The sequence below is a fragment of the Solanum stenotomum genome, chromosome 6, assembly GCF_019186545.1.
Source record: "Solanum stenotomum isolate F172 chromosome 6, ASM1918654v1, whole genome shotgun sequence".
Lineage (NCBI taxonomy): Eukaryota > Viridiplantae > Streptophyta > Magnoliopsida > Solanales > Solanaceae > Solanum > Solanum stenotomum.
Genome location: NC_064287.1, coordinates 47,867,296 through 47,881,861, shown reverse-complemented (window position 1 = coordinate 47,881,861; position 14,566 = coordinate 47,867,296). Strand labels below are relative to the sequence as shown.

The 14,566-nt window shown below is 29.8% G+C and overlaps 1 protein-coding gene across 1 annotated transcript; it reads left to right on the top strand.

Moving 5' to 3' along the window:
- The first annotated feature begins 1,555 nt into the window (after positions 1-1,555).
- Positions 1,556-5,323, top strand: LOC125868289 (protein NRT1/ PTR FAMILY 2.13). Its single transcript, XM_049548924.1, has 4 exons — positions 1,556-1,825; positions 2,522-2,739; positions 3,601-4,166; positions 4,273-5,323. Exons 1-4 carry the CDS (start codon positions 1,672-1,674, stop codon positions 5,153-5,155), a joined length of 1,821 nt encoding a protein of 606 aa, XP_049404881.1. The 5' UTR covers positions 1,556-1,671; the 3' UTR covers positions 5,156-5,323.
- The last annotated feature ends 9,243 nt before the right edge of the window (positions 5,324-14,566 follow it).

The window sequence follows — 14,566 nt, the reverse complement described above, 5'->3', positions numbered from 1 at the left end:
TTTATTTTACCTTTAGTGAAATGATTTACAGCAACACAAATTTCTATCATTCATTTTGGACCACAAATTTTAAAAGTCTTCATTTTTTTCCTTAAATCCATGCCAAACTACCTCACATAAAATGGGATCGAGGAAATAGTATTAGTTCATGAATTCTCTACTTTATTATTGTCACTTTCTTTGTGCTTTTATTCTTTATTTAATAATTAACTTTTTTGATTCAAGTCCTTTAGTTCTAATCATGCCGTCCGTCTTTCTTGAAACAAGAATATCAAGGAATGATGTTATATAGATGTATAATAGTAAATCCCTCTATAACAATTATAATAACAATAATAATAATATATTCAGTAAAATTTTTAAAAAATAATATATGTATGCAATTTTATTTAAAAATAAAAAAGTTATTTTTAATAGACTGTTGCGATCTTACCATATAAAAATTAGTCTCTATAATCTCCTATTTTCACAATAGTAAACCAAAAATATTTTTAGGATCAAAAGAAAAAAATCATTCGAGTTTAGAGAATTCACTGTGTGCACGTCTTTAAGAAATTCAATCCCCTCACTGTATCTGAGGTTGTGGATTATTTCCTCCAAGGATAAAACAAATATACCTATTAACGAAGTAGCAATACCTCACACTTCAATAACTTTAGTGAACTCAGAACTCAACAATGAAATCACACAAAACCTCTACTTAACCCTTCAGTCAATCACATTATTTGTCAAAATCAAAATGAAACCAAGTGAACGACGAAGGCACGAGGGGTGATACCCTCTAAAAGCCAACTTTCAAGTGTTTTCTAATATAATAACACAATTTTTTTTCTTTCTTCTATTAATGAGGAATTTTTTTTTCTTTCATTTGATTTTCTATATTTTTTTATTCACACCCTACTTAATGTTAGGGGTTTGCCCTGATTTTCTTACCTTATTTGAAGTTTATTTTTTTCTTTAAAGAAAAGTCAAAGTATTATCATAAATGCTTGAACTTTTCTGAAAGGAAAATATAATTTTCTTCCATATTTGATTTATTCTTTTCTTAGAGGAAATGTTTGGAGATCTATAAATTGAAGATTTTTATTCTCATAGCATAACACAATAGAATCCACAATGTAATTGTTTAGAGAGTTTTGTTTATGGGGAGATTTTCTCTCTACAGTTTTTATGTTTTTTATTAGTTTTTAATTATGTAGACCAATGGTCATATATATCAAATAATAATATTATATCCTTTAGTATAGTTTTATGTGTCGTCTAATTTATTAATCATATTATTTGCAATTGTAAACTTCCGCATGACGCCCTAATCACCCTTCATAACCCAACACCGCTGTACCAACTTATTAATAATACAAAGAAAAAGTGGATATAAATATCAGTCCACCTTTCTCAACATACGTAAGCCACACAATCATTCATCTTGTACCTTCCCAGAAGTCTAAAAATCATACACGCCATTTAATTCTCACAATAATGCATGTAATTGTCTCATCAAATAAAGTTTTGTCTATAAATACCAAGAGATGAAGTAGTCATCAATTAAAAGAAAATATTGTACTAGTGTAGTTATATATATATATATTTATATAACTCCTAGCTAGTCATAAGAAAAAGAAACACACAATAAGAAGAAAATAAAGATATAGTACTATATATTATATCATTATGGAGGACAAAAAAAATAACAAGTCTTCAATGTCCTCTCCCTTGCCGGAAAATGGTGTCTCCGATGAGGAAAAACAGACCTCCGGTAGTGATTCTCCGTCCAAAACACGCCGGAGAAAGCCCGGTGGATGGAGAGCTATGCCTTATGTTCTAGGTGATTATTATCGATCTTTCTTTCAAAAGCTTCTATCTTTTCTTTTTATAATAATTCTGATATTCGAATCAACTTAGACGCTCAATTATTTAACTTGCACATTTTTTTGGTTATTTGATGCCTATTATTTCTCATCCACTCAAGTATGGATAGTGTCAATATATACATAGCTCAAATAAATTCTTTAGTCGAAAAGTTATACTATATAAATAATTAATATTTTTTTTTTCCGTATATAGAAATTATTGATTCACTTGAATAGTTAGGTGTACTAACTCTCATGACACAAGTTTTGCATTTTCGTTTTTCTTTTATCTTTATAATTAAAATTTCTGACTTCAGTGTTGAATAGCGATAAGTATTTTATCCATCGAAATTTAAACAGATTGAAAAAAAAAATCTATTAGTTAAGCTTGATGAAACTTTCAAAAACTCTTTGTGAATCTTGCTCACACTATTTATATCGATATGATTTATGATAATTAAGCTCGAATTAATCATAATTCATAATTCATACACCTAAATATATCTAAGTTTGTTTTTAATGCATATATAGAAAAATTTCAAAATGACAGCTAATAAAATGTTTATTTAAGTGTGTACGTTTTTTTTTTGGACATATTTGACTAAGTTGTTAGTTCTTTTGTAGGTGAAGTTAATGTTGAGTTATTAATACGTTTTTATTATTTTTGGTAGGAAATGAGACATTTGAGAGATTGGCATCAATAGGGTTGTTGGCAAATTTTATGCAATTTTTATTAGAAGTGTTTCATTTGGACCAAGTTTCTGCCTCCAATGTTCTTAATATATGGGGTGGCGTTACTAATTTCATACCATTACTTGGTGCTTTTATTTGCGATGCATATATTGGTCGATTTTGGACTATTGCTTTTGCCTCCGTTTTCGAAATGATGGTACGTCACATTTTCTGTTCCTTTCAGACCTCACTAGAATTCTACTGGTATGATTGTTGTTGTTGGTACGTTACGTTTTCTTTAGTGCTCCTTTTAGTCCATTTTAAATGAATTGGTATGTTACATTTTCTCTAGTGCTCCTTTTAGTCCATATTAAATGAATTGTTGGTATATTACGTTTCTCTGGTATTATCCTTCTGATTATTTTCAAATTATTCTAGAGTAGTTAAGAGTGAGCCTCATTAAATAAAAGGTAAACATGATAAAAAGTCTCAATAATTTTTTTGTTTTGAACTATGAAAAAAGTCTTAACAGATATTATTATTTTCTTAAATTTTCATATTTTTATTTTCAAATGCCCACTTAAAACCTACATAATATGTACTATAAATAATAATAATTAACAAGCAATTCCAATATTTTAAAAAATATTTTTTGACTCTTTAAATAACAACCAGGATATATAAAGTGAAACAATATTTACTTTATATTATTTCTCAAATAATATCTTGCTTTTTTGTGCGCTTTCACCAGAAGATAAGGGTATGTACCACTCAATTCATGCACAAAGTGTCCATTTCCCCCCCAAAAAAAGAAAAGAAACTTTGCAATTATTAAAAGTATATACTTTTCAGTTAGGTTGAGACATGACACTAGAATTATTATTAAATTTAATATACAATTACAAGTTAGCTGTTATTATTATTATTATTATCAATTAATATTAATTTGATTATGTAAATATTTATTTATTTTTAGTAATTAATAATTAAGAGTCATTACATAAGGAGACTAGCGTAGACAAACATAGTATCCATTCGACATTATATGTAATTAATTTTCTTTTTGATTATTTGACAGGGAATGTTGGCATTAACCATGATACCTTGGTTACCTAAGCTACACCCTCCTCCTTGCAAAATGGGCCAACATGAATGCAAGAAGCCCAACAATTCACAAATGGGCTTTCTAGTAATGGGCCTAGGATGTTTATCCATTGGATCTGCTGGAATAAGGCCTTGTAGTATCCCATTTGGTGTAGACCAATTTGATTCAACAACAGATGAAGGAAGAAAAGGAATTGCTAGTTTCTTTAACTGGTATTACACTTCATTTACATTGGTTTTGATAATTGCAGTTACAGTTGTGGTGTATATTCAAGATTCTGTGAGCTGGGTACTCGGATTCGGTATCCCTACGATACTCATTTTCTTGTCTATCATTTTATTTTTCATCGGGACAAAAGTGTACGTTTATGTCAAGCCTCAAGGAAGCATTTTCTCGAGCTTCATTCAAGTTTTTGTCGCGTCTTACAAGAAACGCAAGCTTATGCTTCCTGATGAACGTGAGAGTAACGGGGTGTTTTATGATCCTTTGCTACCTGAAGGGTCCATTGTGAAGAAACTCCCTCTAACCCATAAGTACAGGTAATAAATATACTTTGACACAATTTTGACTTTAGGTCACCCATTCTATTGAGCCGCTCCCTGCACATTAGCAGCAGTTAATACTATTGTTCTATTGATCAACCAGGTGGTTGAACAAAGCAGCTATAGTGATGGAGGATGAAGTGAACACAGATGGTACTTGTTCAAACAAATGGAGACTATGCAGTATCCAGCAAATCGAAGAACTGAAATGCATACTCAAAATAATCCCAATTTGGTCAGCAGGAATTATATGTTTCACAGCGATTGGACAACAGGGCACATTCACAATCTCACAAGCTCTAAAAATGGATCGTCACCTCGGCCCTAATTTCCAGATCCCACCAGGTTCCCTTTCTGTAATATCGATGATCACAGTAGGAATATGGTTACCAGTCTACGATCGATTCATCATGCCATCTGTTACAAAAATAACACGAATCGAAGGTGGGATCACATTGTTACAGAGAATTGGAATTGGGATGGTTTTTTCAATTTTATCAATGGTTGTAGCAGGGACAACTGAAAAGATAAGAAGAAATTCCGCGATAACTCATAATAGTCCTGATGGGATTGCACCTGTTACAGTCATGTGGTTAGCTCCACAACTAGTATTAATGGGATTCGCGGAAGCTTTTAACATACTTGGACAGATCGAGTTTTACAATAAGGAATTCCCTGAAAATATGAGCAGTGTGGCTAATTCTCTGTTTTCTTGCACAGTTGCTGGTGCAAGTTATATAAGCAGTTTACTAGTGAACCTTTTGCATAATACTACAGGAGGGCATGGACATCCAGATTGGTTGACGAATGATATTAATGAGGGTCGGTTAGACAATTACTACTATCTTATCGCGGGGTTAGGTGTGTTGAATTTGTTCTATTTTCTATACGTTGCTCGTCGATATCAGTACAAGACTAGAGTAACTGTTGATGATGGAATCAAGGGCTATGCTGATGTTCATGAACTTCATGACATGAAGTATTAAGGAATTTGTGCTTAATTAAGTTCATAATTTGTAACTAGTATTTGATTAGCATATATTAGTGGTACTTACTTGATTATATAGATAAGAGATGTATGTATAAATATGAGAATAAAGGAGGGAAATTATTAATCTACTTAATGAAAAGTAAGATATGTTTTTTTTTTCTTTGTATTGGATTTGTGTTTATTGGTTTTTTTTTCTACTCTAAACTTTAGACTACAGTTCGAAAATGCTACCGAACACAGAAAAAACATTTCCAAAAAAATGTATGAACTAGAGTAACATTTTACGAGTGGGGTTTAAGAGAGATAGTGTGTACGTAGCTTTACTCTTTCGTCGTGAATGTAGAAGGAATATATTCGGCTCAAGTAAAACATATAAAAAATCAAGTATGTAAAGCAAATGTAGATGGTGACAAAAAAGTCATACTGAAAATAATGAAAGAAGAAAACAATAGTAATAACAAAATAGATTCTCACCGAAATACTGAAAAGCTTCCTAATTTTTTCAACGTACAAAAACACTACTATTTTTTTTCATCACCTATTCAATTAAAATATCTATAAAAATAATCACTAAATATTTTTCAGGAAATTTCTAACAAGAAATATTTTTTATTTTTAGTAATGGCCACAACAATTGATTGATTTGGTATTTTTGCTTTACAGTGCTGATCACTCATTTCACACGACTCACTTAGGATAAGAATTGAGTGTAGAAAAATTAACTTTACTAAGTTTTATGACTTAACAAGTACTAACTTAAAAAATTCTAACAAAATAGGTGAGATTTTTACTTATTTTTGTATTATAGGAAAAATTAAATATATTGACCAATCGAACATGACTCGACAACTCACAAATCTTGGGCAGAAACAACTTGCCAAATGCTTTTTTAATTTTCAAGGAAGTAATATTTTAACGTAAGGAAATTCCCACTTAATTAATTTCTATTTGAAAATTGTAATTTAAGGAAAATATAACGAATTAATCACATTTTTATTTGATGATTAATAGAGACGAAATGAAAGCTAATCAATCAGTTACGTAGGAATTCTAAAGATTTTCCTGTTTTTAAGGGATTGAATTTTAATGAAGAAAGCTTTAATTTACTCCTAAAAAATCATATAAATATTATTTTAGATACACATTATCAGTACACAGATGCAAGAAGCTTAGATGTTAAGTAATAGTAATAATATAAACATTAACTAAGAACATTTTTAATTCTTCATTCGGTGTTCAGTATCTATTAAAATTTTATTAATTTAGATTTGCACCAAGCCATTCGAGGGAAGCATTCGATGTCAATTTTTTTTTTCATACACAGAACTCAAATTAAAAAAGAAACAATGTCATCCACTAAACAACATCCTTCTTTTTGATATCAAGACAGAAGAACAAAAAAGTATTGATAATGATACCATAAGAAATATTGGAAAAAAAGAAAAGAGAAAAGAGATCAAACAATATCATGTTCACATTTAAATGATTAATACTAGTAGTAAATTTAGATGCTATCGTGACGTGTATCCAAACCAAATTTTACATGAATGAGACAATCACTATACAATAATTTGTTTGTTTACGTTTACGGTACAATGTTAATATGAAAATGTGGTAGGATGGATATAATGCTCAATTTTTCATGAGTAAATTTTAGGTTTAGAAACATAAAAATCATATTTGTATATATATCTATAGTTTGCATAATTGCACTTCATATCAAATTTTATGTTTGCTATGAAGCATCAGTTTGTATAAATCGTTGGCAGACTTCTCATTTGTATAAAAGCGCAGCGATTGTATATATCGGTTAGATAATTGTATATATATATGAACCTACTATGTATATGTATCAATGATTGTATTTGTATATCTGCATAAAATTTGAATTTGTATACAATTGAATTGAAATAAAACATTTGCATATCAAATCTCTCTCTCGCTTTATACAACACAAATTAACATTGTAATTTGTATAATTTGTATAAAGCGAGAAAGGCAAAAGAGAACATGTAGGGAAAGATCTCTGTATAATTTGTATAATTATAAGTGTTTAGGACGAAAATATATGTATTTATATTTGTATATACAATTTTATCTCGCTTTATTCAAACACAAACACAGTTTTATACATTTGTGTTTGTATAAAGTGGGAGAGGCGAGGAAGAGTGGTGAGCGAGATTCGGGAGAGTGGTGAGCGAGAATCTCTGGGGAGAGAGGCAAATGGCAAGTGTTTGCTATGGATTACAATTAAATGAAACTGTGGTTATATCATTTAATTTGAATTAATAATTTGCTATTTTATCCAATTCTTCCATTTTTCATTAGGGGTTCGATTTAGAATTTTGAAAATGATTTTTTTTTTAAAGAAGATTGCTTTCTTTCTTTAATAAATTTTATACGATACAAATGTAAATTGTTTAAAGTCTTAANGTATATCGATTAGATAATTGTATATATGAACCTACTATGTATATGTATCAATGATTGTGTTTGTATATCTGCATAAAATTTGAATTTGTATCTAATTAAATTGAAATAAAACATTTGTATATCAAATCTCTCTCTCGCTTTATACAACACAAATTAACATTGTAATTTGTATAATTTGTGTTTGTATAAAGCGAGAAAGAGAGAAAGGCAAAAGAGAACTGATAGAGAAAGATCTGTATAATTTGTATAATTATAAGTGTATATGACGAAAATATATGTATTTATATTTGTATATACAATTTTCTCTCGCTTTATTCAAATACAAACACATTTTATACATTTGTGTTTGTATAAAGTGAGAGAGGCGAGCGAATCTGGGAGAGTGGCGAGCGAGATTCTCTGGGGAGAGAGGCAAATGGCAAGTGTTTGCTATGGATTACAATTAAATGAAATTGTGGTTATATCATTTAATTTGAATTAATAGTTTGCTATTTTATACAATTCTTCCATTTTAAATTAGGGGTTCGATTTAGAATTTTGAAAATGATTTTTTTTTAAGAAGAATGCTTTCTTTCTTTAATAAATTTTATACGATACAAATGTAAATTGTTTAAAGTCTTAAGGAGGGTATTGAACACTCAAGTGAAATATAAAAATAATAAAATTATAGGCATTTTTTTTTACATCTCATCAACATATAATTTATAATTTAATTTCTTTGTCTCAAATTATTTGTCGTGATTTTTTAAAGTAGTTATTTCAAAGTATTTTTCATTTAAAAAGGTTAAGATGAAATTAGTTATTATTTTCCCATTTTATCTTTGATCTTAATTGTTCCCCAAGTCTACAAATATTTTAATGATAGGATGATGACATATAAACAAAAAAAAAATATTTAATGAAGAAAAACCATATTTTAAGACAAAAGTAAAAGTAAAATATCAAAAAACAAATTAATTAATATTTTTTAAAACGCATATAAAAACGATAAATAATTTGAGAGTAAAGGTGTACTTTGTAGAAATCTGAACTATAAGCTATAGCTTAATTTTGACAGAATGTTATGAGTTCGATTCCCAAAGAAACATATTGCATGAGATAGGTGTTGGAAGGAGAATTGTTGGGTAATATCAACCTCTGCATAAGGGGGGTTGGAAGTATCTCAAGTCGAAATCAAGATCGAACATAGTGCTTGCTTGGTAAATTTAATTAAAAATTAAAGTTACATTCTTACTATTAACTAGAGTATAATTTTTGACATAATAATAAGCATTTGATCCTAACACGTATCGTCTAAAATCATAATGCTTTGACTTAAAGGAAAGATGTACTTTTGTTTATTGCATTTGGCATTGTTAGTAATTCCAAATATATTCTTCCCACTAAGTTTTTCACTTAGAATTCTCATACCACCCCACTTTATGAACTAACCAATAAAAATGGAATTATTTTTTTCTAGTGGCTTAATTAGCTTTCATAGTTCCATTAAATTTGGACCACTAAAATGAAATCTTTGACTTTTTTGTCATTATTTACTTGTTTTTAGAATATATATATATATATATATATATATGTCAAAATATCAAATTCCAGTAGGAGGTTTTTAACTGTTATTGTGTATTTTAATTTTCATGAAAAATTGGCAATCATATATATATATATATGATTGGGTTAATAAGGCCTGCACATGATGACACTTATAATTGCTACGCTGTTTTCCAATTATAATGACAATGATTGATGTTACATAACATCTTTTTGGTATATACTGTGAGGGGCGGAGTTAGTATGTTGGTTACAATTTTGATGAATTTAATAATTTTGATTCAAATTTTGAATTTATAGTAAGCAATTGAATATGTACATATTATTAATTTAGAACGTCTCAATAATTTTAAAGAATTAGAATTTTCTCATAAACTTCAAATTTTGACTTTAGATTGTGTATATGAGCGGTCAAGTTAATTAAATAGTGATTTGTCTTCCCGTAATAGAGCTTTTTTTTAAAAAAGTAAATTGATAAATAGACTATTGTATTATAATTTAGTGGTTCAATTAATTTAGATTTACATAAACTCACATTCGAAACGTTTGATCAGACACCCAAGAGCTACACCATAAAAGATGAATTTCTTGTTTGTATTGTGCGTATGAAATCAAGTTAATTAAATGGAGATTTCTTTGACCGGGTTGTAACATATTATACTTGTTTTTATTTTATTTTTTCATTTACAATTTATATCACACAAAATTTACTAAGAAAGAAAATGCTCCTTATTAAAGTTTCTTCATTAGAATGACTTGAATATGAAATATTTGATTAAAAATATAATGATTTTATTCATCCCGCCACACACTTTTAGACATCTATAATTGACTGGTAACATTATAGACGTCTACAAGTTTAAGCTGTCAATATAATTAAACTCATAATAGAAAATTATCTTTTTCTTGTTTGTGTACTTAAAGGGAAAGTGTCATTTGTTTGAAAGAGACAAACCCTATAACAATGGGCCCTAGAATTGTGATAGTAACATCGACCATAATTTAGGGTGCAAAAAAACAATTGATTATTTGTCACGGGGTTATAGGGGAGTGTATATATCAAATTTTCAATTTTTTAAAAAACCAATCTAATTTTTTTAGCATTAAATTATAATTACTTAATGGACCCATATATTAATGAAGAATCTATACTTAATTTCTCGGCATTTCTTTTTCTAGGTCAATATCTGCATTGAAACTCGATTAGTTTAGGAGTCGTGTTAGGAAGTTCCAAATTAAAAGTAAAGAGCTCCTTAACAAGGGCTATTCATACCCAAAACTTGAATATGAGACTTCTAATTAAAAATGCATAAATAATCTTATGAGAAAAAGATTAAAGTATTTTTCTATTGAGAAGATGAAATTATAAAGGTTAATAATAGCTAAAGTGATGTTTGGGTTACCAGTGTTTTTGTTTAGAAAAAAATAACCATTTCTGGTAGGCCAGAGATGACAAAGGCCTAGAGCAACTAAGAAGAAAGCCCACAAAAAGGAATCTAGGCCCAAATGAGATGTATTTGCCTCAGCCCAAGCAAGAAATTGCTCAAGGTGTCACCCAGTGTTTTCAAAAACGTTTTTTGGGGCGAGTCTCGGGGCATGGCGTACCAAAAATGCTTCGGGGCGCAAATTAAAGATGTAGATTCATAGAGCGTAAGTCCTAGAATTTGGGGCGTAAGCTCCAAGCGTAAAAATGTAAGTGTCACCTTCATATTTTTGGAATTTTCGTAAATAGAGATTGTTTGAGGCCTAATTACCAAAATAGCGATTTAGTTTGTATATTAATTATCAAACGTAGCGACAACGTCTTAGGGTATAGGAATGAAGTAGCTCTCTCAATGTACACCCCTTGTCTTTAAAATTCACTCTATATTAGTGATACAAAGCAAATTATTATATCTCTGGTATATAGATCATTGATACATAGCAAATTTCAAAAAAACTCTTGTTGCATTTGGTAATTTTTAAAACTTTTGTTAAGTTTGGTAAATGTAGTGTTTAAGTTTGTCTGGTTAGATAATTATCCCTTCATTTTTTTTCTCTATTTTTGTAGATGTTGCAAAAATAGACATGTTTAGATTTGGGGGCAAGACAAGTATTGTTATATGTAAGAGTTAGTATTTCAATTAATTTTGAAACAAATTCATCTTGTAAAACTTTTTTTTCGAAAAACATACCAAATACATGAATGCGAATTGTAACAATCATCTTTGGTTTAGTTTTACATTATAAATATAATATAATTAACTGTCTTCTCTTTCAAAACTTTTGTCCAAAAATAGAGGTTCTTTTGTTTGAAAAGATAAGCACTCAGAAGTCATAACTACTTTCCCTTGAGAAATATTTGTGAGACGTTAATCAACAGGTGAAATCACCAAGTTAAGAATGGAAGAACAACATTCTTGAATGCTACATGTTTTGTGGCTTAGTTGAATCCCACATATATAGTTGTTATTTATTCTTCGTTTGCTCGTGAGAGAGACTCCTACTATCTTCAAGAAACATATTAATGTGCCTCTAAGCCGAACAAGTTTTTTTATTTTGAATTCCTTGTACTATTATCATTCTTGTTCTAACAATATACATATATGCCCTTGAACTAGAATCAAGCATATTACATCCTGAAGCTTTAATAAGTCTGCATTATGAGTTTCGAAGAGGCAGGGGAATTCATTATGCAGGTTTTTGCTGAACAATTGTCACTTAGCTGCATCAAGTGCTTCATGGACTTCATAAACACAACAACAACATACCCAGTGTAATCCCACGAGTATGATCTGGGGACTTCACATAAACACAATGATACAAAAAAAGAGGTATGCATTAAACAAGTTCGTTGTTGCTAAAACAAAGTCTGCCTTCTCACACTATTTTGCAAATTACAATCATAAAACTAAATGATAGCAACATCACCATCTGATATCAAGGAGCATTTTTCATATGTGTTAAGGTATTTTTTGGTGACGAATACCTAGGTCAAAGAAGAGGTGGGTGGCTGAGGAAATACGCATGAGAACGAACAATATGTAACTTGATAAAGTTGGGATCGTGTTGTGCCAAAGTATTCCAAGCTTTAGAAATACACTTGAATCGCATGATAGACTTGTAAGGGAGCCACGTTAGTATCTCGAATACTATGGCATCTCCAACATGAACCCTTAAATCATGATTCTCCTTCACTATGTCATTTCCAACTTCTACCTTGAAATCGGGGTTAGGTATTGTTTCCTCAATGATCGTAGTACCAAGTACTTCCTCACGCCCACGCTTCTTCCTCTGTCGTCTATTCTGAATACTTTTCATTGATCTTTTTATGGTAGTAATTGCAAATCCCCTCAATTTTTTGAGAACTCTTTCCATCTCCCTGTTGTAATGAAGTCGAAAAAACCAAACAACGAGGAACTTAAAACATCAATCTACATCCCATGAACAACAATGAATGCACTACATTACTTTTGTTACTCAACAACTTAACAAATGATGATCAAAAGTTCAAAACATGATATAGCCGAATAGACATTTAAACTAAAAAGATTCTTCTATTTATATGGGTTGGGAGTCTTTAAAAGAATGAATACTATAGAGCTATCATAAAGTATCCAAACAACTACATACCCAGTGTATTCCCGCACAATGAGGTCTAAGAAGTGTAGTGTCTATGCAAATCTTACCTCTACTGATAAACGATAAAATATCCCAACCAAGTAAATAAAACTCATGATTTTGTCAAATCTAGAGACATAACAGACTCGAAGAAGCCTAAATTCCATAATTAAATTGGACTACACTAATATCGCTATGCCCTAAACAAATCATGTTACAAATTCAACAAACCTAGAATCATTCACATTCCCCCAAATCCTTAACACAAAATCAATTTGGTCAAATAACTGCCACAAACCCCAAACAAAATAAGTAGGGTGAGGATCCAACATGTTGCTCGCACTCTTCAAAAATGCTGACGGAAATTCTTCAAAAACAGTGTATTCTTGGAGGATCCAACGTACATATTTGGAGAGTCGTCCGAGCAACATAGGTTGAATGTGGATTCACGGGAACACAATAACTTTTGCTTAACATCTCTCTATATATATTAAAATATTCACTAAATATCTATAAATATTTGACTGTGATTCTGTGAATATTTCATATAAAACATAAACTTCAAATCATGAATCGAATAGCAATTTGCAAGAAGATCAAACTATTCTATTATGTCATTAAAAGTAAGTAAACAAAATAATAATAATAATCAGGAAATGGACCTTAGAGGCTTAGACTGCAGAGAATTTCCCCAAGAATTTCGTAAATAAAAAGAGAGTAATGAGTGCCGTTTAATAGGCTAATGAACGTTACACCTTAAGCTCCATATATTTCTTAACAACTTTATTCAATTAAAGCCTATAAATCTTAAAATGTTTTCTCCATAATGAAGAAAGTTATAGCCACTATATTTAAAGTTTTTATTTTTTTTAACACAATTAAATGTTAACAACTAATTATAAGTTGAAAACTGATGAGAATTTCTTTTTTAATTGTAAAAAAATAATATAATTATGTTTCTTAAAAATTAAACCAAATCAATGGATATAAATTATATTTGATTTACTTTAATTTTAATAATTAAAAACTAGTTAAATTAATTTAATTTTGATTTTTTATATCAAAATCCAATTCAAAACGAACCATAAACACCCGCAGCGAAAACACACGTTAATACCATTACCACATCAGGCCCGTGACACCCACTGAATTTTTTTATTGACAAAACTATTTGTGCAAAGCTGATTGGCCTTTCCATATAGTATTCAACACCGAAGTTTGCAAAATCCTAACACAAATCTTGCCGTCTTTTAAAACAAATTTCGCTATCAATGGATCATGGTGTAGTGATGGAATTATTCTATCATTAATTAGAGGTTTCAGGTTCGAATTTTGAATATGAGGAAGATCTTGTTGGGAGCGTCATCCTCGAATGGGCCTTGCAATGCGCGATCCAAATTTAGTTGGGACTCTAATGCGGACTTCCACTTAAAAAAAGAAAAACAAATCCTGCCAATAGCAACTCTACAAAATTTCTTCCTTATAAACCATCGAACCTCATTCCCCATTCCACATCCCTTGAGGCCTTGACCATCTCATCCCTCACCAATCGCCACCTTCGAAGCCGTTTACATATTTTATTTTCATAATATTTTACTAGAATATATATAAATATTCTTTGAATAATATTTCACTTACCCATTAACATTATAAAATATAAAAACACTTTCATTTGTCTTAGTTTATGTGACATATTCAAATTTTACGATAAATCAAACATCCTTAAAAGATATATAAGAAAACTATAGTAATATATTTTTTTATATCTCGAAATTTGAAATGTATCGTATATATATGGTATGCGGCCAATATTAGAACTTACAATAAA